General features: G+C 47.8%; 2 protein-coding genes across 2 annotated transcripts in view; one reads left to right on the plus strand and one right to left on the minus strand.

Moving 5' to 3' along the window:
* Window positions 1-318: 318 nt before the first annotated feature.
* PAK5 (p21 (RAC1) activated kinase 5) overlaps window positions 319-25693 on the plus strand; it is a 158455-nt gene continuing 133080 nt past the window's right edge. The window contains exon 1 of the mRNA XM_054290459.1: window positions 319-391. Within this exon, the coding sequence (XP_054146434.1) occupies window positions 343-391 (49 nt within the window). The 5' untranslated portion in view covers window positions 319-342. The remainder of the gene's footprint in view (window positions 392-25693) is intronic.
* Window positions 5326-18639, minus strand: LOC128946574 (D-beta-hydroxybutyrate dehydrogenase, mitochondrial-like). Its single transcript, XM_054290461.1, has 4 exons — window positions 18294-18639; window positions 11657-11809; window positions 8814-8944; window positions 5326-6314 (listed from the first exon to the last, which is right to left on the minus strand). Exons 1-4 carry the CDS (start codon window positions 18637-18639, stop codon window positions 5967-5969), a joined length of 978 nt encoding a protein of 325 aa, XP_054146436.1. The 3' UTR covers window positions 5326-5966.

Below are 25693 nucleotides of genomic sequence, written 5' to 3' on the forward strand. Positions count from 1 at the left end.
GAAAAACCCTCAGAGCTTGTCAAGTGAAGCCTAAGTCATTCTAAAAGGCAGCAGCAGTAACCCTGGGACTGCCCGAGCTCTGTATCTCCTTTCCGTTCACTTCCTTTAGTGCCGAATTCCCAAGTGCCACAGCCCAGCCCTCAGTGCTCCTGCCAGGCCCGGTAGTCATGTATGTATGGGATAACTGCAGCAACACTGCCTGTCTTGTTCCTGGCCAAGCCTGGCAGCTGAATTGTTTGCAAATCACCTCTAGCATTAGGAAATAAATTATAAAAAAAAAAAAAGAATTGTTTTTTGATGTGAAATTTCTTCTGCCAGGAAAGTGGTGACACAGCTGGATGCATGTCCAACAGCATGGAAAGGCATTTGACGAAAGCCATGGGACTGTGTGGTGAGTCACAACAAGAGAAAACATTGTTTTAGCATAACGTTTCATTATTTACCCTGCAATGAGTGCCATTCGTACAGCAGCTATTTGGTGTTAGCACTCTGTGGTGTGAATTGGCTGGACTGGTAGTGATGCACTGTTGTGCCTCAGTGTATTGCTTTCCTTTTTGGAAAATATAGCATAGCAAAAACATAGGCCCTTCTCTTTCTCCTTGGCTGCACTAAATGGTTGATGCAGACATGGCACAGTAGAAGATGTTTCCCAGCCTGTTCTTTGTTGGATTTTTGCTGTTGTTGTTGCCGCAAATAAGCAGACACATGTCTTGGCTAAAGGCCTGGGGTAAATTCTCCTTTTTCACTTTGTTGAGCAGCACACATTAAATTCCCATTAGAAAAGTTAGCACATGTATTTTGAAATTTAGTTCAATGTGGAAGTAACTGAGTATCCTGTCTGAAACATCTGCATGCCTTTTCTCTGGAAGTTGTGGAAACACCATAACCAGACTATAACTACTCTGGGTACTTGGTATTCCACCCCAAATGTGAATGTGCATGTAACTGCATGTGTATATGTTTAGATTTTTATGCTTGATTTATTTTCTCATGGTGATCAGCTTTCCATGAGCTTTTTAAGAGTGATAATGAGGATTCAGGACGCAAGAAGCAGCTCAGCATCATATTGGATGGTTCAAAGCAATGTGGTTTCAAGAGCAGAGGTGTTGCTCTTGAGTTAGGGTACTGCAACGTCTCCAAAATAAATAGGATTAAAATTCTCTTAGAGAAATTCAGAGTATTCCCTGCCTATAGAGATAAAGGTCACCAGAGAAAATTGTTCCAAGGTCTGAAGCCTCAAGCTGCTGGGCTCTTTTTGGCTGAGAGCTCAGTTTTGGAGGAGTGGCGAGCCACTGCAGGAGTGCCAGTGGGATGGTGCTGGTAGGAACTGACCGCAGTAAGGCAGTGGTAACTGGCTGCCCTGAGGAGGAAAGGCGTGAGGTGCCCCGAGCCTTGAGCGTGCCCTGGAGCTCCCAGAGGCAAAGGTGGGAGACACAGCACAGCCCGAGGCTGGGCACCGTGTGCCCGTGCCCTGGCAGGGCCCCAGGTGCGCCGCTGCCGGGCGCTCACGGAGGGCAGCGCTGCCACAGCCGCGGTGTGCCGCGAGTGAGGGCGGCCTTGGCGCTGCTCTGTCCCGGGTGCTGAAAGCAGCTCCCCTCCCTTCCCGCGGGACATCCCTCACAGCCCGCCGGGAGCTCCACTGCCTTCATGGTGCCCTGCACGAATGCAATCTGTGGAGCCCACGGCACAGAGGTTTGGCCCACTGTGTCTGACAATGAGATCACTGCTGAATCGTGTCCAAATCAAGATTATTCCAAAGAACATTCATCACTGACATTTATTACTGTTTCCCCATTGTTTTATGTACTCTTAAGCATTAACCTCAATTGTTCCTGCGACATACATTCTTCCCCGTGATAGGTAAAGTCCCCATTGCTGACATGCTCACTTTGCAGCTCCAAAATCATCTAATTGCACATGAAAATGTTTCACTGCTGAACGAGTGCTTCCAAATATTCAAAATACAAAGGCTGTGAAGTTCTGTTTGGTGCTAGCAGAAGGTGCCAGGCTGAGAGCACTGCTCAGTCGCTCCTGGAACACGTGGGACCATCCTCTGCCCTCCTCTGTTCCGCTGGCTGTCTCTGCGTTGTGCTGGGTTTCCTCTGTGGGTGCCAAAGCTGTCCCGCAGCTGACCTCTGGAGGGAGGCTGCGCACCACAGGGGCTGCATGGCCCTGGAGTCCTGATGGCATCAGGGGGAGCTGCGCTGGTGACAGCCTGGCTTCAGCTGCAAGGTCTGCTTGAGGATTGCCTGGCTTTTACTTAAGCCTTTGTACTGGGGAACTAATTATCACTGCTATTCATCTCTCTGGATTCTGATGCTACTGCAAAAAATCTGCTGTGTGGTGCATTCCACCCAAAATCTCCTCATTCAGACCTGCCAGCTTGGGAGAATGACACAAATGTACACATTTGGCGAATTCTGAAGGTCCTCTTGGGAGCTGTTGTGGGGCATTGCTCCAGCGGTGCCCTCTCAGGGAAGGGAAGTAGTCTGCTCCTTGAGACAGCCTTTGTGTCTCACAGCAGCACAGCCTCCTCAGGGCTGTGCTGGCAGGTACCACCCGGCTGCTCCTCCTGCATTTCCTGGCATCTGCTCTGTTTCTGGTTTTGATGCTGCTGTATGAAGCTGTTGGTGTCACTCACATCATTGTACAGCTTATAAACTGGTTTAGGTTTTTTCACTCTTCTTTATACTCTTTCTATGAGTGCTTTGTCAAAACCAACACTGACTCTTTCTACCAATTAATATGGACTCTTAGGAATAGGCCTTTTCATCAAGGAGAAAATCCATGAAATAACTGTTAGGTCCTTGATACTGTGTCCTTGGAGAAGAGACTTGGGAGGAAAGCTGAGTCTCTTTTGGTGTGGTTGTTTTCAAGGGAAAAAACTCCCAAATTGTCAGCAAGGCTTATCAAGACAAATAGTGACAAAAGCTGATGTGTTTTGCCAAGAAGTTCTCTGTTGAATGCAGCTCAGATCAATGCTACATAGAGAAACAGTCTCAGGAAAGGGTCTGCAGCAGGTTAACTGGGTTTTAGGAGAGGGGTGTTTCAGGTATGAGAGTAATGTCAATATAAATTTGGTTGTGGGGTTTGGGAGGGGGGGTTTGTTTGGTTTTTTCTTTTGTCTTTGTCCTAAATTTTTCCTAAAACTGTTTAATTTTGGATGTTGTAAGTACAGACTTCTTGTATGCCCCTGCACTTCAACTTGACTTGAGGTAAAGGTGATTTCAGAGTTACTGAGGAAGAGGGAGGCGCTCCTCAGCCAGGGATGCGGCACAGTGAGAAGGGATGGAGGGGCAGTCCAGCAGCTCTGCGCCCCCAGCAAGTGCTCCCCAGGGTGGCAGCTGGGATCCCCAGAGTCAGGGGAGCCCCAGGGCAGGGCGGGAGTTCACTGCAGAGCTGACAGCTCGGGGAGTCCTCCGAGTTCAGCACTGGCTTGGTCAGCGAGGTTTGTCCACTAAAACCTTCAGTTACTGATCCTGCAGCTTCTGTACCCTGTGGCACTTGTGGAGGAGGGAATGCTGTGCCCCTTCCGTCACCACTTCCTATGAGGGTCTCTTTGCTGCTCAGCCCGGGCATTCTGAAATTATTTCTGCTACTTATCTTCATGTTTACTTGTCTAACACTGTGGCTTGGAACACGTAGAACTCAGTGGGAGGATTCCAGATGACTTCAGTGGGATGTTGTGTTAATAACAAACTCTGACTCTCTTGATTAGTTCTTTATATGCAGATCATAATGCTAAATTATGGAAGGAATAAAGATGATAATTTTGTGGCTGGTTTTCAGTTAGCTTCCAAGCCGGTGGTTAGGTGGCAATGAAAATACAAACTGCCTTATTTGTCCCATGGGCTCTCACCCTGTCACTGTATCGTGTTTAAAATCCTGTGCACTGCAAGTTTTCAAGGTGAGGGAATAAATGTTCTGGAGTCTTTCTCATCTTATGTTACATGAGGCTATTGAAATATTGATCACATGCTTCACCCCATATGCAGCAAATAAAGAACTTCCAGTTGGAAGCTATTTAGTGTCTGTGAGGCAGATCTGATGGTGCTGGCTCTCAGCAACTTAGTGCAGTAGCTTTTAGAAAGGCCAAGAGAAGGGAGACAGTGTAACGGGGCAGAGATCAGCACTTGTACCCTGGGCCTGGTGGAGAAACCTCTGGGCTTCAGAGCTGCTCGTGGAGGCCAGTGCTGCTTACTGCGAGGGAGGGAGGGCAATCTGCACAAAGAACAGCTGAGGGCACGAAAGCAGTGCTCCAAAGCAGTGCAGGGCTGCTGAAATCCCTGAGGTCACGCAGGGGGAACTCCTAGACAAGGAATTGATTGGTTCAGTTGGAATAAGCCTCATTCCTGTTCCCTTGCTTGGCCTTGCTCAGTTGTGGTTAAATGAGGAGAGGGATGATAATCATCTGATTATCCTGCTATTGACAGTCTGGGGAACAGTTGGGAGCCCAGGCTTGTCCTCTTGCCAATGCCAGCTCCAGGGATGGGTTCAGCATTTGGAAAGAGAAATAACATGTTCCACAATCTCTGACAGGTGCAGTGGCTGTTCCACTGCTGAGTGTACCAGGAGAGAGCCTGGAATTGTCACTCTGTTTTCTGATTCACACTGCCCAAATTACCAACCAGGAGAGAGCATAAATTTTCTCAGCAGTTAATTAAATATGTTAGGAAAGACTTCCCAGGTACAGGGTGAAATTTGTGCCTCAGATGAGAAAGTTAACTGTGTCAACTTAGAGCTTAGATTTGATAAGGGAGACCTGGCATGGGGGAAGCTAATGCTCAGTGCTGCTGCCCTGGATAGACCACTGCCACCACAGTTTATCCCAGCTCTTCTGGGTTCTTTTGGTCCCAGAGGTCTTGCATTTTGTGCCATACCATAACCAAGTCAGATTTAGAGCTGCATGTGTAAACCAGCAATCTTTGCCATGACAATTAGTAGAAGAGTATAAATGGAGCCACTGTGATCAATTACTCTCACAGACAATGTTACTAATGTTTCCCTCTCCTGTTAGCAGGTATTCTTGTCTTCAGACCTTATTCCTTGCACTAGCAGCCAAACCTGAGTCTGTTCTTTCTGAGCTCCAAGCACACTGATATGGCTCCTTGGTGTTTAGCTCTCTCACTACACTTCAGGTCAACACATTGATTAATCCAGACATTAAAGGATAGAGATTATTTAGGATTAAATACTCATTCATAAATGGAATATGTAACTTGTTTTCTGAAGTCTGTGATGTGTCTGCTTTGTAAGATTTATCCAGAACACCTGAAAAAGGATTGAACTGTAGTTAGCCAGGACAGTGTTTTCACATTACAACTTTATTGTTCATAAAATCACAGAATGGTTTGGGTTGGAAGGGATCTTAAAGATCATGAAATTCCAGCCCCCCTATTGTGGGCAGGAACACCCTTCACTAAACCAGGTTGCTCAGAGCTTCAAGACTTCCTAACTTGCTACAGCCATTTAACTCCATTCAAAGTATTTGAGGTCCAATGCTCATTTCTATGACTTTTCCATTAACCTCTTCCTATCACCCTGAATATATGGCTACTCAGGTTTCTACAAGCAAGGGCTTTTGCTCTCTGCTGTAATGACTTGAGGTGTACAGCTGCCCTGTGGATGCACTCCATTTTGTCTGCATCATGGCTGTAACACAATAACCTGCTACTGCTTTAGAAAATGATGTATTAAATTTTCCAGGCAATAACTAAAGTGGCTTATGTGGATGGGGTTTTTCCACAGGGAAGAGATAAAGTTACTTAAACAAATGCTTTCATTTTACACGAGGTCCTGTATGTTTTTCTGTAGCAGTCAGTGACAGTTCTGACTAGGGGCACTCCCCAGAGTTTGTACTGGTTAATCGGAGTCACTGTTCTAACACACGGGAGCATTCAGTCCAGCTCTGCCTTTCACATTTGATAAACTGCCTCACCTGAGTCAGGGAACAGCACCACTGCAGGCTATGCAAGCTTTACCTTGCTCAGAGCATAAGACAGAACAGAATCCATCACAGCAGTCGGGAACAAAGCACACACCAACACCAGGGCCTTCTCCTTCAGCTTCGCCACCATGTACCGTGCCTTGGGCGCAGGAGATGTTAGAGCATCCACCATGGCGTCCACCACCTCATTGCCATTAGTGCTTCCCTCACTGAGGATGCTGTTGAAAAAGTCAGCCCGCTCTTGAACGTACTCCTTGTTGTAAACAGCCTTTTCCTCTTCGCTCAGCTCACTCCAGATCTCTTCGGCACTGAGCGGTGGCTGAATTTTTGTAGAGCGTGCATAATTTCCTGGCTGGATAATAGAGACCTGAGAGCGAGATGTAAAACTTACCAAGGTGCAATCAGTCACTGTGAATTCAATTAAATACTATAGTCAGTAACACAGACCAGAAGATCTCTACAGACAGCCAGAAAATGCTGCTTTGTTGAAATTTTAACCCTGGAAACTTAACTGAAATCAAATGTATTCCTGTAAAATATTTAAGATTGCAGAGGTGCTTTATTCTGACTTCTTCATTTTGCTCTGATGTTAATTTCTTGTTTTGACTACTCAGCACACTCTCACAGAATGCAATAGAGCATCTTTGATTGCTGTACAATGCTTAACTGTATAAATGTTTTGACAGTACTGAGACAAGCATTTCAGTGTGACTTTGATGTCTCCAAAGTGGAATACTTTGGATTTTTCACTCAGTGGAGAACCTTGCCATTGATGATTTTTGACCCAATCTGGGACAAAAGGAGGTATCAAAGAAAATTATCAGGTGCTGGGGAAAGAAGTGCTGTTTTTCCCAAGAAGGTGTAATAAAAAGTAAACTAGGTATTGTCAGCAAAGAGCAGGGGGACCAAAGGTCCTGCTCTGCCTCTCGCTGAAGCCATGAGGAGATTTCTGTAGATTTGTGCACATAGATTTAAATGAAAAGCACACAAGTCCTTTTCTGCTCCACGTTTTCTTTGTGTATTGCTGCTGTTCTGCTCCTTCTGAGTATTCCAGGGAGTTTTGGAGCGGGCTGAGCACTCACAGCACACACGCTGTTCTCAGTTAGCAGCAGCCTTGTTCAAACTATTTGTAGATATGCAACATTAAAAGCTCCGTGGCATTTGACTGACCTGATTTCTAAAGGCTGCAACACAAGGTGGGGAAAACCCATGCTGAGCTGTGTCAGAGACTTGGGGATCTGACAGGCATTCTCTGGGAAGTCTGTGGTGATGTAAAACCCTGATGTCTCCACTCAGCCACCAGCCCAGCTGTGTCAGTCCCCGCCTGCTGGCCTGCAGGTGATGGATTCCCTGCTCTCAGGAGGACTGGGCTGCAGGTCCTGTGCACAGGGAGGAGGAAGGGATGCAGACAAACCCCAGCAGAGGCATGGTGTGCACAGCTGGAGCAGCTTGATGCTGCCTCAAGCACGTTTGTCACACAGCATCCTCGGGAGCCCTCCCTTCTGGTGCTGTTGAGAAGTGTGCTTGGTATCAGCTAAATAGTCAACTTCCCACATTTATTGTTAATAAAGGGGGTTTGGAAGCTTCCTTTTTTGGAGTTGGCTTGGAGGGAAGGAGAGATGGCTTCGTTTTTGCCCTTTCCACACTTTCTGTGGCCTTTCTACTGGCAGGCACCCACTTTGTTTCCTGTAGGCTGTCAGCTTGCCTGGGCAGAGTTCAGTGGGACAGAGCTACAGCTCCATCTGCTCCTTACACCTCTGTGCAGCTTTCCCCTGAAAGGACAGACAGGACAACAGAGCACAGCAAAAAGGAACTGTGTGTTTTGTAGGCTCTGCACAGGGCAGGTTCTCAGGCAAGTGCCAGCCAGCATCTTCCATTCAGTGAGAAACAGAAAAACACCTCTCAAAGATACTCCAGAAATGCTTGTCAGCCTGGCTCACTCACTTATGTGCTGGGACTGCTGCAGAGGTGGAACAGGAAAAGTCCCAAAACAACCAGAGTAGCTAACCTGTTAAACTAAGCCCTTCCATGCATTTGAGATTATCCTCAGCTAATCAGCAGAAATCCTCATCATGCTGTGTGGTATTAGGATGTGTAAAGTCACTTGTATTTTACAGCCCTCATATTTATCTGACAGGGGTAGCTAACGGATGCATAGCTGTAATATTTTCCAACACAAAGCTTATGAACAATGCTGTAAGTCTGTGCACATAAACAGTACCCCAATGCAAACCTGGCAGGGAAGACTTTGAGTGTTTGAGAAAAGTGTTTCAGCAGTAGAGTGACTCCAAGGAAAAAGCCCAGGGAAGCTACTTAGGGATCTAAGCTTCAGGTTTGACTATTAGAGTTGCTTAGGGCACTAAGAGCACTCTTAGAGCCTCTTAGGTTAAGAGAATAAAACATAACTGCTCTGCACAATGCTGCCTCTTGCAGCGTAGCTGTTCTCTCAAGAAGCAAGGAGTTGGTGTTGTAAGGGGAGAGAAAGAACCCCTCAGGCAAGTGACGAGTTCTGGCTGCACAGCACTCGGTGTCTGGCTCTTTGCAGCCACCCAGGGAACATCTGGGCTCCTCACTGCTGTGGGAGCTCGGGCAGGCCTGTGTCAGGAACCTTCTCCACTGCAGAGATGTGGAAGTTTCAGTGCTGACACACCGACTGTTACTCAGCAGCTTCTCAGAACCAAAAACATCCCCCAGGACTGCTGTTCCCAGTGATTTCCAGCTGACTGATTAGCCACAGAGAAACCACCTCTTTCCAAAAGGAAGCTGCACCCATGAATGCAGTTCTGAGCTTTTATCTTTTTTACTTTGTTTCACATAACTCATTACATCACTTACCTGGTTTCCAGGTTCTTGTTACATCACTTACCTGGACACCAAACTTCTTCATTTCCAGTCTTAAAGCATCACAAAATTTTTCAATAGCTGCCTTGGTCATAGAATAAATGCCATTTCCCAGAGTAAAATAGGCAATGATGCTGGACATGAAAACAATACGTCCTGGAGAGAAAACAGTGCAAATAACAAAACTTCACTCCCAGTCTTCAGCATGGAATTGATTTGCCTCAGTCTTGAGCTGCTGAGCATGTGGTGTTTAGCAGGAGACTGCTTTCCTGCACACTGTGCCACAACTGGGCAGTGTCAGTGTGCAGTCCCAGCAAAGATGGGCACCCAGCTCTGCTGAGCAGAAAACTTCTCACAAAAATCTTCCACCTAGCGACAGATGTTGGACTAGACAAGTGTAACACATTCCCAGTGTGCTGCTTATTCCTTCTGAGCCTGAGAGGGGATGGAAAAGATGGAAACAAAGCAGTGCCCTAAAGACTGAAAAATAGTAATGAGACTGTGCTAGAAAGAAAAGGACTGCAGAGGAGAGGGGAGGTGATTTTCCCTGAGGTGCATTATATGGTTACTAATATAATTTTTTTCTGTGCTAATAATGTGTCTGCACTGAGGCCAGGTTCTGTTACTGTGCCTATAAATTCCAGTGTACAGTGATAAGCTGTACAGTGATAATCTTTACCAAGGAAATGTGATTTGCCAAATATGTGCAGGTTTATAATACCTCACAATAATTTCCCTGATCTGTGCTGCTTTCCCTCCTTTCTAACTCCTGCTGAGTGCAGGCATGCCATAAATAGCAGAGATTCCTCATGTGAGGCACTGGACTGTGGCTCATTTCCATTGTTTCCTTGTGAACTTCTGTCACACAGTCCTACGTGGGGTAAGGAATGTCTGGGTGTGGATATTCCAATACCAGGGGTGAGAAAGGTGGTCTTGTCACCGACAGTGCAGAGAACACAGCTGCACCCCTGCTGCTGCCACAGATGCAGATCACAGCTGAGCCCCAGATCTCACCAAATGGAACAGGCTTGGGGGATATCAAAGGGTGTCACGGCAATGCAGTGAAATCTGTCATTCTGAATTAGATTCCCTGCCTTCCTGTACAGCATCCCAAATAAATCTTATCTACAGTAAGAGGAAACTAACCACCGGCTTGCTGATCAAGATGTTCTATCAGCTGGCCTGGCCAGCTGGAAAAGATATGGGGAAATGTTGCTCCTCTCAGGGTAGAGTGTTTAAGTCCTAGGCTGGAGGGCACGACCTCCCTTTACAAGTATGAGTACTTGTATGAGTAATTTTGAAGTGTTTCTTGGAATAGGTGCACATCCATGGCAGTAAGCAATGGGTGGGGTGACCTCTGCCTCCTTTGTCCAGTAGCTGAGTGGATGGGGCTCACACCCAGGATGTGGGACACTTTGTTTAACTTCTCTTTGAAGTGCCTAAGGGAACTGAAGCTCAGGTTCCCCAGGATTGTGCTCCAATGTCTGTAGGTCAAGCTTTTCACTTGGAGAGGTCACTTGCTGCCCCCAGACACATAAGCTTTAGCTGTCCTGGCTGTTCCTGCAAGGAAGGCAACAGCAAATCCAGGATTCTTCCTAGAGTGCCTTGGCCTCCTCTCCTACATAGATGGTACTTGAGAATGGAGTGCAGGAGTTAACCATGGAAACACTGACAGCCCTGGCAGATACAGAATGTTCCTTTGAGCCAAGGTGTGTGTGCAGCCATCCAGACCCAAACCTTCTGAAGGTTTATGCATGTGCTTAATATTGCACGCACTGTTGGTCCCCTTTGCTTCAAAGTAACCTGTGCAGTTCATGGGCTCAGAGAATGCCTCTGGTGGATCAGCATCACAGAGTTCCAGCAGCAAGGAGGACATGACAGGGAAAAGAGATGTCTCCCTGTGTAATGGGCCACGTAACACACTCACTGGGTACACACAATAGCACATTCTGCTACAAAAACACACCCAGCCTGCAGTATTTAAAGGTTTCTTTCTTCTTCTGTCAGAACATCATCTACCAAAGGCAGCCAAGCAGAAAGAAGCAGAATAGCCCAAAAAAGGGATGTTTTTATCTCACCAGCAGTTTGTGTAGCAGTGACACCTGGGGTTTCCAGGGGAAACCTGCCCCTTCCTGTGCTTGGTGCTGCACTCAGAGCACAAATCCTCACCCTAACGAGCCAGAACAGACAAGGAAGAGGGGATCTTCCTCCCCAAACACAGATGGAGACAGGGAGGGGACAAATGCAAAGCACCCAAGGCATGCTGCCATGCTGCAGAGGGCTATTAAACATTTCCTTCTCCGAAAGAAGGATAAAGCCCACATGTAGGGAGGTTCATGCAAATACATTTATCCCACATGCACCTCTACATACTTGAAGTTTCCTGCCCAAGGTCACAGAGGCTCCACAGAGCTGGAACTGGAAGCTGGGTGTCTCTAGTTCACCTCTGTAGGGTCATTCCTCCTCTCCTAATTGCCAAACAATAAAATTGTAAAGCCTAAATAATAAAATTAGGCAGCTTATGTAACTTTGTGTTTTCTGATGGCCAGTGTTTAAAAAGCCTTGCCTGGGCTTAATGATCTATGGTAAACATTCTTCCTCTTTTTTGAATCAAACACTGACAGAAATCCTTAAATATAAATACTTCTTTTTTCTGTGTACTGCAAAGACAAAATCTTTAAGGATCTTTTTTCCCTTTATGGCTTCAGCCTCTTTTCAGGATCAAGTTGCTCTTTCAGGCCACACAGAAGGAGACTGTCATTTCAGTTCAATGAAAGACAATTAAAGCCTCTTTTATAGATGTTACATTACCCTGATTATAGTAAGCTAATTATTCTACAACTCTAAATAACAGTGGATTAGCATTACCCTTGTATTTCCTTAGAAGGGGAAGAAATGCCAGGGTTGTTCTGATGCTCCCAAGGAGATTCACATCTGCAAATTTTTCATATGTCTCCATAGGCAGCCAGCCTGTCTCACCAAATGTCGATATTCCTGCATTGTTGACAAGGCCCCAGAAACCTGTGGAAGAGAAATGACTCAGCAAACACCTTTAACTGCAAAGCAGCCTGTTAGATAACAAAGCATCACCACTGATTCAGAGCCTTGAGAGGAACTGTATGGTTGTGTAACATCTTTGTCTTTTCCACTTCAAAGGGCAGGCATGGTTTGTTTAGTGAAGGAATGCCACTGTGCCCATAATCTGGGCTAAATGGAATCACAGAATAGTTTGGGTTGGAAAAGCCCTTAAAGACCATCCAGTTCTACCCCCCTCCCATGGTCAGGAACACCTTTCCTATAAGTCTCAGTGATATTTAATAATTGCTCCCTCTACAGTTGTCTTAAGATATTTATGATTAACATGATCTGGGAGACTACATCTTACTGCCAATGTGGTGTACCATGATATTTTAATTACTTTAATCCCACTGTGTGCTATGAGCAGCTTTGTGAAAATTATATTAAGCAGTCTAAAGGCTAAGGGGTACTATTTTCAAAGTGCCTGACTAATTTAAGAGCCCAAGTCTTGCATCTTCTTCCAAGATTTGAGCTCTCATTTCTTCTGAAATCAGCCACAATCAGGTACATGGCTGCAACACTGGGTAAAGCAATCAAGAAGGGTCAGTGGCAGGGTCAGTATATTTAAAATTTTGTGGTTTTGAACGACATTTTTGCCAATGTAATGACAGGTTTTGGTGCTAAGGAGAGAGATGTCAGTGCTCACAAGCAGAAAGGTACTGGCAGTGAGGCTTGTTGTGCTCGAGCTCAGTGACAGGGAGCTGGAGCCCTTCAGCCCAAAGGCACAGCAGCACTGACAGTGCTGACAGTGCTGACATGGAATGCAGTGCTGCAGCGGGGAGCACTCCCAGCACTGACAGTGCTCACATGGAATGCAGTGCTGCAGCGGGGAGCACCCCCAGCACTGACAGTGCTGACATGGAATGCAGTGCTGCAGCGGGGAGCACTCCCAGCACTGACAGTGCTCACATGGAATGCAGTGCTGCAGCGGGGAGCACTCCCAGCACTGACAGTGCTCACATGGAATGCAGTGCTGCAGCGGGGAGCACCCCCAGCACTGACAGTGCTGACATGGAATGCAGTGCTGCAGCGGGGAGCACCCCCAGCACTGACAGTGCTCACATGGAATGCAGTGCTGCAGCGGGGAGCACTCCCAGCACTGACAGTGCTCACATGGAATGCAGTGCTGCAGCGGGGAGCACTCCCAGCACTGACAGTGCTCACATGGAATGCAGTGCTGCAGCGGGGAGCACCCCCAGCACTGACAGTGCTCACATGGAATGCAGTGCTGCAGCGGGGAGCACTCCCAGCACTGACAGTGCTGACATGGAATGCAGTGCTGCAGCGGGGAGCACTCCCAGCACTGACAGTGCTCACATGGAATGCAGTGCTGCAGCGGGGAGCACTCCCAGCACTGACAGTGCTCACATGGAATGCAGTGCTGCAGCGGGGAGCACTCCCAGCACTGACAGTGCTCACATGGAATGCAGTGCTGCAGCGGGGAGCACTCCCAGCACTGACAGTGCTGACATGGAATGCAGTGCTGCAGCGGGGAGCACTCCCAGCACTGACAGTGCTCACATGGAATGCAGTGCTGCAGCGGGGAGCACTCCCAGCACTGACAGTGCTCACATGGAATGCAGTGCTGCAGCAGGGAGCACTGGCAGGAGCAGCTCACTCCCTGCCCCAGTGCTGCTGGAGCCGTGCTGGCAGCAGAGTTATTCTCAGGGGAAGTATGATCACTTTAGTCAAGGCACTGCAGAAACCTTTGGGCTGAATCCCTTTCTTTCTAATCTCCTCTAGCAAAAGTACTGCAATAATTTCACGGTATCTTGAAATACCCATTTCTCATGGGTCCTTCCAGAGCCCCACCAAGAAGTGCCAGTATCAGATTTCATTCAGAACAGTAGTTAGAGATGAAACAGAAAATTTTTTAAATTAGTTTGTAAAGCAGACCTCTGTAAACTTTTCTAACATATATATATATATATACACTACTTGTATTACCTAGTGAAATTGGTCTTTAAACAGAGAAAGAAACTGATTTCTTTTAGTGAATGTCTCATTTGCAGGGCAAAACACTCAAAATTAGGAATTTAGCACCCAGAATTTGATAACTCTATCCTTTAAGGAGTATCAATCACAGCTCAGCAGCCTGTCAGCCAGCAATCCTGGACCCCTGTTACAACTTTAGTTACAGACAGACTGGTGTCCCAGTAATGCAGCAGCTTCCTCTGGACTCACTTCTTTTCCATGGCCTCAGGTGTTAGCAGACAGAGGAGAGGAAATGAGCTTGAAAACTGGCCATGGAATTGGGCATCCTAGGCCGCCTCCTTCCTCCTGCCACTGCCTCCTTTTCTGTGTCTTTCCATCGTTCTCTGGCTTTATTTCTCCATCTTAAAATGGAACCCAGCTCCATGGGACTTACCTCCCCATAAAATGCTTCCAGATCAATGGCTTAGAGAGCCCTCTGCAGAAGCTAATTATCAATTATATTTTTGTACTTGCACATGATCTGCTCTGCAGATGGGCTGAGTGACTGCACACCCCATCTGTTTCTGCTCAAAGCTGGAGGTTTCTGTACTCAGGGTTATATAACTTAACTCCAACACAACCCAAACTAAAGCCCAACATCACTGCAAAAGCTGCTTCCTGATATTTTCAGCTTTACCTTTTCTAATTAAAGTAATTTTGCTTCTGCCATTGCACCCTGTGCAGCACAGCAAGAACACTTGTTCCACATACCCCTGATTTCATCAGGCCTTCAGAAATACAGCCATTAATCTTTAGACAATTGATTTTCTTCCACTTTCTCTAAACTGTGAAATTCAGAATTTAGCTTGCAAGGTTTAAGTTTTCTCTCCAGCTATTTGCCTCATGTGCTTCAAAGCCTCTGGGTGGCTGCTGGAGAGGCCAGCCTGTTAATTTCTGGGAGCTCACAAAGTAATGGCTCCTTCCTTCTGTGTAGTGGCCAAATCAAAAGCCATGAGCAGAAAAAATGGCCTGACTTAAACAAAAACAGACTTGTGTTTAACTTTTAAGTTAAACACAAAAAGACACTTTTGACCTGGTCAGCTCAAAACATAACTTGCCCTCAAGCAAAACATATTGTTTCTTAGAATATTTTGGCATTCCCAAATGGGAAATGCTCTGATATTTTCCAGAATGTTTCCTGCCACTTTGTATAGTTGAATCAATTTACAAAATTCTACCCCAGTAGCAAACAGTTCATTATTCCCTCATGCTATTTTCTAAGAATATTTCCTGCTTTCTGAGAAACAACCTGCCCAGCTCTGTATTCAGAGTACTTGAATGTGCTTTGGTCTTTCTTTCCTGAAATGTTTGTGGTAAAAACTAATGCTATAAGTGTGCATTCAAAACATACTGTAAATCTGCTTAGCCAAATGCAGCTCAGGTAGCCTAAAAATCGAGATGGAAATCCCGAAGGACAAGGCACAAGAACTAAACAGCTGAAGGAGAGCGATGCTGCATTTCCTCAGTGTCCCTGCAGAGCCACATTTGGAAAAAGCAGGCGATGTTTGGTGTGTCAGACTGTCAAAACAGAGCTCAGTCCAAACACAGCTCATGAAGAGAGGTGTTAGACTGTGCTACAGCAGGCAGGGAAAAAATAAACTGGAAAGCAGGACTGGGTGTCACAGAGATTTTCACTGATCTCTGTGTTGGGAACATGGATCCTGGCAACAAAGATTAAAACATACAGCCATAGAGCTAAGAATCACATTAGGAAACTGAACTTTAGTGAAGCTTTCTGGAGAACAGTAGCTCTCACATAAGCTCTCCAGTAATTTCTGCTTCACAACATGGTGACCAAAAGGGACGTATCCGAAATCCTTATTTGTATTGTCAATACAAGTGACATCTGATTTTTTTCCCAGAAACTCTTAAAATCCTCTTCCTATTTAAGTTAGTGCAGCTGCAGGTTTGCAAAACGTTTTGAAAATCAGGTTGTTTCTGTGTTGGTGCCAACACTCAGATAATACCTGAATTCTACCACACTCCGTCAATTCCAACAGGTGTTCTTGGGATCACTGATCTTTGGAGTTTCTCCTCTAAGCCTGAGCCCAAATGAAAATGACAGGCTCTCTCCTGATAGATTCAGACCAATACTAAAGGAAACTAAGCAGTGCAGGGTGCTAGCAGGCCAGATGAGATTCCTGAGTTATATTTACATCCATTCATGAGTCACCATCCTTTGCTTGGAATATTATGCTGAAATTCTCTTCACTGTAAGGATAATCTATTTCTATGGGAAGTCTGGGCTAAAATATTGTACCATGTGTGAATTCCATGAATACAAAATCATAATTATGTGTAAGAGAGTACTTAATAACCTCTGAGTAGGAAGTGGGACTAAAACTAATATCCCTCTGTTGCAGCTAGCTAATGTTACCCACTCTTAGCAGGCAAGAAAAGGTAGACACATTCTGATTTGAAACAGAAGAAAATCAGAAAAATTCTGAGGCTTAATGTAGAGCCTAATAGAATTGCAAATCACCATGCTGTGAAGTCCTGTCTATTTCTCACTGGGTTTGGATTTGTACTCTTGTATAACAGAGGGAGAGAAGGTAATGAGGAGCTTGGGCTAGTTATGGTTACAGCATATAGGAGGTGTAGGGAGAACTGCATTTTATTCCTCATACTCTGATTTTCTTCTGATATTCTACACATTTTTGTGTACATTTCATAATGAATAGTCTACTTATATTAGAAAGTCTCTTTTAGTCTTTTGTAAGTCTACTTATCCTGGGCCCAGGAAAAAGGCAGATTAAGGTGATTTAAAAGAAAGCATGCCTGCCAAAAAGCTCTACTTGTTTGAGATGCATAGTCCCTGGAAAGGATGATACTGTAATCATAAAGAATCTATGAAATTATTTATTCTTTGCTGCCTTTGCAGAATACCCTCAAAATCCTGCAGCAGCAGAGCTGCCCAGCCATGAAAAAGGTTTTGTAAAATGTGGGTGCTTGCCCAGCCCATTGTGGCTGGTGTGAGGGCCCGAGTGCCAGCCCAGGAACAGCGCTGTGCCCACGCTGTGAGCCTGCTGCATCCCTCACCAGCTGTGCTGAGAGTCTGCACGGGCCTGGAGCTGCTCTGGGGGCACCTGCACAGTGTGTGAGCGTGGGTGGGTGCTGAGCCTGCACTCCAGGGTGTGCACGGGCCTGGAGCTGCTCTGGGGGCACCTGCACAGTGTGTGAGCGTGGGTCAGTGCTGAGCCTGCACTCCAGGGTGTGCACGGGCCTGGAGCTGCTCTGGGGGCACCTGCACAGTGTGTGAGCGTGGGTGGGTGCTGAGCCTGCACTCCAGGGTCTATATGGCAGCCCCGGCACAACCACTGCAGGACTGTATGAGCTGTCGGAATTGCAGGATAAATTATGTGAAACCCAGAGTTCCAAGTGACCTGGTGCCCAGGGAGCCTTTAAGGGCTTTTGGGAGACATTTGTGTTTATGTGCAGGTTAAGGAAAGGCCTGAGAGGGGCAGGCTCTGCCTCTTAATAAGATAAGGTCAAGATCAACCATAAATACATGTGCTTAATGAACAATGTCTAGGCTCTTTCTTCTTTCACGTCTCATTCCATCCCCTTCCCAATGAGCTAATGAGCCAGGCAAGCAGAGGCCTTGCATTTCCTTATCTCTCTGCGTGCCCCATTCTCCACTTTTATTCCCTGTATGAGCAGGAAGTGTTTGTGATTTGGAGGGAATCTCACTTCTGAGTCTGAGGAAATCTGCTCTGCACCAAGTGTATCCCAGAATTACACTGGCTGATTCCCACCCTTCAGCCCCAGTGGGAAAGGAGATAACTGTGGCCCCATCACCTGCGCTGTGTCACATGTGCTGGAGGGATTTAGGTTGTCTGCAATTATTCTGGAGCTAAGTCTATCCATTCCCCTGGCTGCACACTCCCTGTAGGGTGTATAATTGACACATTTCCCTTGCAGTAACCTCTCCAGGGACTAGCTTGACAAACCCCAAGTGGTTCCAAGAAGCAGCTGCTTTGGTATGGCACGGCAGCTGCCCTCGCTGCATTTCTTGTATCTATTTCCTCTTTGACAAGTCATGCTCAGAAAAGCATCAGTCCCATCGCTCGCATGCCTGCACGGCTGTTCTGCGCTCTCTCTGCCGCTCGTGCTTTCGGGTACCCGCAGAGGGGCTCCGGCACGCCCCTCTCGGGGAGTTCCTGTCCCGCTGGAAAGGCGCAGCTCCCCGAGCAGCGCACCCGCTCTACAGTGCCGGCACCTTCGGACAGGCCCCGCTCCGCGTACGCACCGAGGGGTTTTGGATAAAATCCCGCCGTCCTCACCAATAGCGGTGGGCGCCCCCAGCCCATCGGCGGCGGCGCTCGCTGCCCTCGCTGGGCCGTGCAGCCCAGCCGGCCCTCTCGGGCAGCTCCCCGGCCGCAGCCCCGGGCGAAGCGAGGCGCCGGTGCCCGAGGTGCCCGAGGCGCCGCTCCCCGCCCGCGGCCCGGCTCACCTCGCTCGGGCAGGTGGCTGAGCACCAGCTCCTTGGCGGCGCGCACGTCGCGGGCGCGGGTCACGTCGAGCCGCAGGACGCGCAGCCGGCCCGCGCCGCCCGCCTCCCGCTGCAGCCGCCGCGCGCCGTCCCCGCCGGGGCGCAGGCAGCCCGCGAACACGGTGAAGCCCAGGCGGTGCAGGCGCAGCGCCAGCAGGTGCCCGAAGCCGCTGTCACAGCCCGTGATGAGCACGGCCCGCCCGGCCGGCTCCAGCCGCGCCGCCCCGCGCCGCCACAGCCGCGCCAGCGCCAGCGGCAGCAGGAGCAGGAGCAGGAGCAGGAGCAGGAGAGGGGCCGCTGCCCACATGCCGCCACCGCCCCGTGTCCGGCAGCAGGGAGGAAGGCAAAGCCGCGGGCAGCAGCGCCTCCCCGCCCCGCATCCCCTCCCCGCTGGCCGCACCGCGCCCCGCCCGCCCGTGGCGCACGGCCAGCCCCGCACCGCGCCCGGCCCCTCCGGGCTCCGCGCTGCGGGAACCCGGCATGGGCAGGGCTCTCTGCCCACCGGGGCCTCCCCCACGTCTGGATCCCGACAGAAAGCGCACCAGGGAGCTGCGCCGGCCAAAGGGAGGTGGGCTATGCCGAGATCCGGCGGCATGGACAGTTCAGCTTCCCTGCTCAGCTGAGTTTACACCGTCCCGCCGCGGCACACTGGCCGCAGGGCACAAATGAGAGCGGCCATGAGTGTTTCTAGATCGGCCAGGTGGGGATTTCTAAATCAGCCGTATTATTATGTTATAGTTGCTGTATCTTACGTTATATATCACGTGCCACCATTACATTGATGTGGGGTTTTTATGACTCAGGTCTATGACTGTTGTTATCTCAAGGGTGCCTACATTAGCCCATGGTGAAGGAAAATGTCTGTTTCTTGTAGGCTAAAGTGACAGTTATACATGGCTGAAAAAAAAGATCCCCGAGAGCTACGATTACAGGAGAAATGTGATTAGGCAGTGTTTTCTCTGCCCTTTCTTTTATCTGAGCAACTCTCCAGGCACCTATTGAAAGCAAAACTATGTCATATCTGCCTCCTCTGAGTAAAATGAAATGACTGAAAGAACCAGATGCCTTTATTAATTGTGAGTTAAAGTTGGCTTGTGAAAAGTACAAAGGGGGCAGTCATTCATTGATATTTACACAGCAGGAGACAAAACAGCAGGTCTTAACACACACAGAGAAGGTTCCAAATATTTGCTTAAACTACATCCCTGTGGCTCTCTATTCAGCCCTGTTTATACTTAGTGAACAGGCTGTATCTGGTTGTGGCAGATGGGTTTCTGAACTGGTGTTGCCCTGCTGTCCAGGAGTGTTCAGAAATTGCGTGATCTCTGCAATCAGCTGGGTTTTGTGTTTGCTTGGGGACACCTTTGCGCTGACACAGAGTTTTTAATGACATCTGAAGGAGAAAGGGAATAATTACTGTTTCATCTGCTTTTTCGGGGCCCAAGGCATTCCTGTGCTTTTACTCTCATTGGCTGCACCTCTGCCTAGGTTTATTTCAGCTTTAAATTGTTCAGTACTCTCTTCTGCACTGCTGAGCTCTCCATAGGCATTGCATAATAGGACTCAAAGCCTCAAGTGGCTTGGGAAAGCTTTGCTGCTGGGAGACAAAGTAGGACATGGAATGGTAAACCCCAAAGAAGATACCCAGACATTTGTCCTCAGTAGGATTTATTTGATCATGTGCCATCACACTGGGAGATGCTGCCCCTTTTTAGCCTTCAAAAGATCACTCAGTCTTCTGGGACTACATGAGTCACAAAGTCTTGTCTTTATGTTAACAAAATAATTATGCAACCCTCAAAATCATGAGAGCTGGTAACAGCCTATCCTCCAGCCAGCTTCCCTGCCTGGTTCCCTCTGGCATAAAAAGACAGGGAGTGATTTCCAAATTCTCCTCCTTCACACCTCCTACCCACCTCTCATCCACGTCTGCCAGCCTCTCCTCTCAGCTTTTGTGTCCTGTTAATAACATAAGGATCACAGGCAGTGACAAAGCCATTCTTTTGAAGACTAAGAGGTGACCCAACTAACCTCTGAATTTTATGCTGTCTCTGCTCAAAAAATAAAAGAGAAAATGGTGTTAAAAAGGTGGTGCACAAATGTGACACACTTCCAGCTGAGCACAGAAGCAATATGTTGTCAGAGCAATGCAATCATTTAGGCTGAAAGTTATGGATTATAGCTGTGTCCTTCACACTTAAAAACAACTTCATGACTACCTAGTCCAGGAAATGAGGCCACTTAGGTCTCCAGTGCAGCACATTTGCAGTAAAATTTATTTATTTCTTGGAAAAATTTTCCTCTGGTTTATAGTATTCTGTTCTAACTCAAATATTTACACATATGTGTACACACACATACACATGCTCACATGGTAGTGTGTACTTTGAATTTATGACTGCTTTGTCTAGTTTCTGACATCTTTCTCATCTTTAGGACTTAATTTTAAAAATGAAGTTTTTATGTCAATCTGTTCTACCTCTTCTGCAATTCCAGTTAGTTGTGGTTTACCTGTAACAAGTCTAAGTAAAGGCTTGGATTCTGAGGAAGTAGATGAGGAAATGGAAGACACTTAGAGACTGATACTGATGGGGATCAGGACAGTTCTGCTCCCAGAATATGCCCAAGGACCTTCAACTCTTCCTAAGAGCATTCCTGGCAACAGCAACCTCTGAAGCTTTTCCGTCAAACCTTAAAGCTTTATTCTGTGTCGCTGTAAATTTTACAGTGTGAAATAACAAGTTGCTCTGGGAAGGCATCATAATATCTTTTTTTGTTAATGGGTTGCCATGTTGTCCCTACCCTAAAAACACAAACTGCTTTTCTAAAGGACTGTCAAGTTTCTGTAAAAGACCAGGATAAAGGAGAGCTGGGATGGACCTGTGCTTATTTTGCCCATTCTCTTGTTGCTGTTGCCTCAGCCCGTGCCCCTGCTGGCAGCCTCAGTGCGCGCTGGAGCTGTCTCAGCATTTGCCATCTGCCGTGCTCAGGGGTGCCCACTCAGCAGTGGGTGGGAGCAGTAAGGTCTTTGATGTCTTTCTTACAGGCCCAACTCTCCAGCATGCTGTGGAAGCCATTATTATTTTTGCATTCTAAAGCAAAGATGAAACCCTCATGTCCTTTGAGGTAACTGCAGAGCCATCCTTGGTTTCACATTAATCCCTTTCGGTGCAGACACCACTTTGTCAAAGCTTCAGAAAAATGCTGAGAATGTGACAGAGTGCCTCCTAAAAGTTCCAAATAGCCCAGCAAACAAGAAATACAGACTCTTCTTTTTAACATTCTGATGCTTTTGGAGCTTTCCTGATTTTAGGGTGCAGGATCAGGATTTTGGCTGTAACTCACAATCCCCAACAAATGTGACTTCTCTTTGCCATCCATTGTGTCTTGTCAGCTCAGCCCCCAGACCATGTAGCAATCCTCTTGCTATTGTACAGTAAATAGCATAGCAGGCTGCTGGTGAAAATTACGCTTATCTGACCATAAAACCCCACAGAATTAATCTTGGCCCGCCCATCTGGAAGTTCAGCAAATTAAGCTCCTACTTCTAATGCTAACACACAAGTGACACTGCTTTCTGCAACCTTCCAAAAAGCTGACATTGAATTTGCATCTACAGGCAAGCATTTCAGGACTGGGAAAAGCTGCTTTCCAGGAAGAAAATCAGAATGTGTTTTGGTGCAGTTGGACAGGCACCGACAGTGTGAACAGAAAGGCTTGCAGTTTTTAGAGCTGGTGAGCTGCACAGAGAAGGCTGTGCCGTGGTGTCAGAGGAAAGGAGCCCATGGGAGGCTGTCATTGCTTGCAATTAGACAGGAGCAGTTGCATGTGGGCTGTGCATGGGGAATATCCAGCCTTTGAGGACTCAGCAGGATGTCTGCTTGTGTATGATGGGATGAGCTCTATTAAAATCTTGCTGCATATTTTTAAGAAGCCTGGACTCAGTTGACAAAACAGATTTAGGATGCCATGTGTATTGCTCAGTGTGTCAAAAAAAGGAAGACTGCTTCTATTTAAAAAGCAAGGCAGGAATATCTCTATCCATGAAACATTTTCAAATACTTGTCACTGCATGCGGTGTCCAGACTATTCCAGAGATTAAGTTGTCCATTTGTCAGAAGTTATTTTAGTAAGTCCCTAGGATTAAGTCTTTTTTGGCAGTACTGGAGTAGCAACAAAGCAAAAGAGAGAGAGATGGAAAGAAAATTCTAGGAAAATTCACCATCTTCTGTAACCTGAAGTGACTGATCCTTTTTGCACTGGAACACCCCTGGCCCAGGGACAGATGGTTCAGCTGGAGTGTCCTTGTGCAGGGGCAGCATGGAAAGTGAAAAGACACCCTCCACTTTCCAAATAACACAATCCAAAACAAACAGAAAATTAAACACTGTCGTATCTCGTTTCTGACTTGAAAGACAAATGTGGGATGATTCTGACTTCCAAAGGCTGCTGCAAAATGATCCCAAGGGAGTAAAAATGCTTGGGCTGCTTCTCCACACAGACTAATACTCACTCCTGTCATGGAAGGATTACCGCAGCACAGCAACCTGAGAACTTCATTTGGAGGTGGAGGATAAGGATGAGGGCAGATCAAGTCTCCTTCCTGGTGACCAGATTTGGAAAGTGCTGAAATCCAAATGGTCTCCTCCAGCACATATTGTCACCTTAGGCACACAGTGCAGATACAGATTCATCGGGTAAATGGTTTTGAACCTGAGGATTACTGAAAAACGGGCACAACATTATGAAATTAGGATCTATCTGAAGATGAAAAGTCCTTGCACTGTCAGGTTGTTGGGAAATTCCAAAGGTGTCAGAGTAGATACAAAATCAGTTCAATGGTGATAAACTAATCCAGCATTAGAATAGCAGATTTTAAAAGAAGTCTACACAGGCCTTAAATATCCCACTCCAGATCTGCCCAGATTTAGCTTTCGGTAATTTAGATTAAAGCTGTAAAGGAAGTGCCTGAAGAAGCAGAGGACATATTTACATTGATTTGACTGCAGATTCTCACTGTGCAAGAGATAGAAATGTGAAATCTGACTCATACACGGAGCTCCTACGAGTGACATAGCCAGCAGGGGTGCAGCTTCTGAGTACAAAGAGTGCCAATCTTGCTGGTTCCGACTAACATCCCACCGTGGCACCTGCAGATTTGCCTGTCAGAGCTCTTATTTTCATGGAAAATCTGTCCCACTAACCACGTTAGAGGCTGAACAACTTTATCATCTCCGCACTTGTACCATTTTCCCAAGCCAGGGACCCGAAGGGTTGCGGTTTCCTTGGATCATCGGTGCAGAATATTGACAGTAACGAGCTCTTTGCGCTTGGGAGTTGGTATTTCCAGGAAAAATGCTGTGCCAGTGGCTGCCCACGAGGTGGCAGCCTGTGCGGGGAAGCTGCGGGAGCAGAGCATGGTCCGGAACACTTTCCCCTGCCCTGCCCTGCGGGGAATGGTCCGGAACCCTTTCCCCGTGTCTGCCCTGCACCCCGGGGGCAGCAGCGCCCTCTGCACAGGTGTGGGGCTCGGGCATGTGCCAGCCTCCCCTGCACCGCAGCACCCACGGGCAGCCGGCACCGAGACACCCCGGAGGCAGCAGCACCCACGGGCAGCCGGCACCGAGACACCCGGAGGCAGCAGCACCCACGGGCAGCCGGCACCGAGACACCCGGAGGCAGCAGCCAGGCTCACGGTCTGCGGGAATAGCGGCAGAGTTCATCCCTGCAAGCACGGTCTGCAGGGGCATGCACTGACAGACACCCGGCAGCCTGGTGCCAAAACCACTGGGTGCTGATGAGCAGCGAGAGAGCTCCGAGTGTGCTGTGCAGTAAGTGTACATGGGCACAGGAGGGGGCTGCTCCTTCTCTTAGCACAAGGCAGCGTCTCCCTTCCCTGCTCCGTGGTGCCGTCAGCTCACAGGCCTCAGAGGGGTTGTGTGTGTTCATCCTGGCCAGAGCCCGTGGTGATAGCGCTGCTGAAGAACCCAGATCGCTGCCTGTTTCTAGAGTAGAGGGACATTCACGTGAAGGACAGGTCGTGCTTCGAGGTGACGACCAGCACAGCCAGCAGGCTGCTGGAAAAGCAGCCAGGTCTGTCATCCTGCACAATGCTGGCACAGGGCAAGGTGTGGGTGATGTTGCTGCCATCCCCCTCCAGCTAAGGGTGTAAACTAGAGGTGGTTGGCATTCCTGCTGCCCTTGTGTGCAGCTGTTCAAGGACAGCCCAGAAGGTGGCACATCATTTGCCAGTTGGTCCGGGCTGGAGGAGCCAGGGCACCCATTCCTACTGGAAATTACTCTGCGATTTTGTAGAGTATCATTTGCCTTTTCTTAGCAGTGTATCAGCTGGTGGTGAGGGCACGAGGATGGGTAGGGAAGTGCAGGAGAAGTGGTCTGAGAGAACAGATCAAATCAGAAACAAATGTGACAGAGAATGACAAAGAATATGGTTTCCTTATTTACAAGTCTGAGTTGCCCTGTGTGTAGGACAAGAATAATACCTGCAGACCCTGATGCCGCCTCAAAAAGAAAAGTAAGCGCCCAAAGGATGGAAATACGTGAAGGTTTGCATTTTTAAAAATAGAAGTAGACCTTTTAAAAATAGAAGTCAAAAGCCAACTCCATTTTAGAGTTGAGGGGTGCAGAGGAGCTGTACCATAGACAGCAGAGAGGATTTGAGTAGAAGAAACAGATACTGAAATTTGCTGCTGAGCTCACTGATGCAATCTGAGAGTGACTCAAGAGAGCAGCTAACACTCACCCACCTGCCTCTGATCCCGAACCTCCCTTCCATTATGCAACAGGAGTTAATCAATAGGTCTGGTTTCTTCCTGGAAAGCCCACAGAAAAGAAGGCTGGGCTTTTCTGACACAGTTCCACCTCCAGCTGCCAGAAGCACTGTCCAGCCTGACATCTCTGAACTTCTGCATGGGGTTACCTCCTTGTCCCTGCGCTGGGACAGCACAGACAGCCAGGTTCTGGGCTCAGAGGGGGAGTGCATGGCTGGCACGGATCCTCTGTGAGGACGCCAGGATGGAAATGTGACTGTTTAGTGCCCCCTCATACAGGCCTACTTTTAGGGGAACATACAGCACCCATATATCCTGTTTTCTTGTACACCTGAGCTGAGCAGTTTCCCTGGCTTGGGATTCTTGCCTCCCCTAACACTTGCCTCACTGGTAAGAAATTGCAGCTGCACCGCTGCAGCAATGTGGGGGCTCACTTTTCCAGCCCAGCCAGTGTGCAGATCACTTGGACTGGCACCTTCCCAAGCATAATGTTCTGAAATGTCACTCTGCTCCTGGGCGAAGCTTGGCTTCTTCCCAGCTTGTCTCCTCCTTTGGCTTGCAGCATCTGTG

The sequence above is a fragment of the Melozone crissalis genome, unplaced genomic scaffold, assembly GCF_028551555.1.
Source record: "Melozone crissalis strain CALT ecotype California unplaced genomic scaffold, PUWL_Pcris_2 ptg000081l_1, whole genome shotgun sequence".
Classification (NCBI taxonomy): domain Eukaryota; kingdom Metazoa; phylum Chordata; class Aves; order Passeriformes; family Passerellidae; genus Melozone; species Melozone crissalis.

What these genes read in the sequence shown, in the direction of transcription:
- LOC128946574 (XM_054290461.1), bottom strand. Translation starts at nt 18,639, where the DNA reads ATGTGGGCAGCGGCCCCTCTCCTGCTCCTGCTCCTGCTCCTGCTCCTG. An exon ending in CAGCCACCTGCCCGAGCGAG is followed by an intron (nt 11,810 to 18,293) that starts GTGAGCCGGGCC and finishes TCTCTTCCACAG; the next exon opens with GTTTCTGGGGCCTTGTCAAC. An exon ending in TGAAGAAGTTTGGTGTCCAG is followed by an intron (nt 6,315 to 8,813) that starts GTAAGTGATGTA and finishes TCTCGCTCTCAG; the next exon opens with GTCTCTATTATCCAGCCAGG.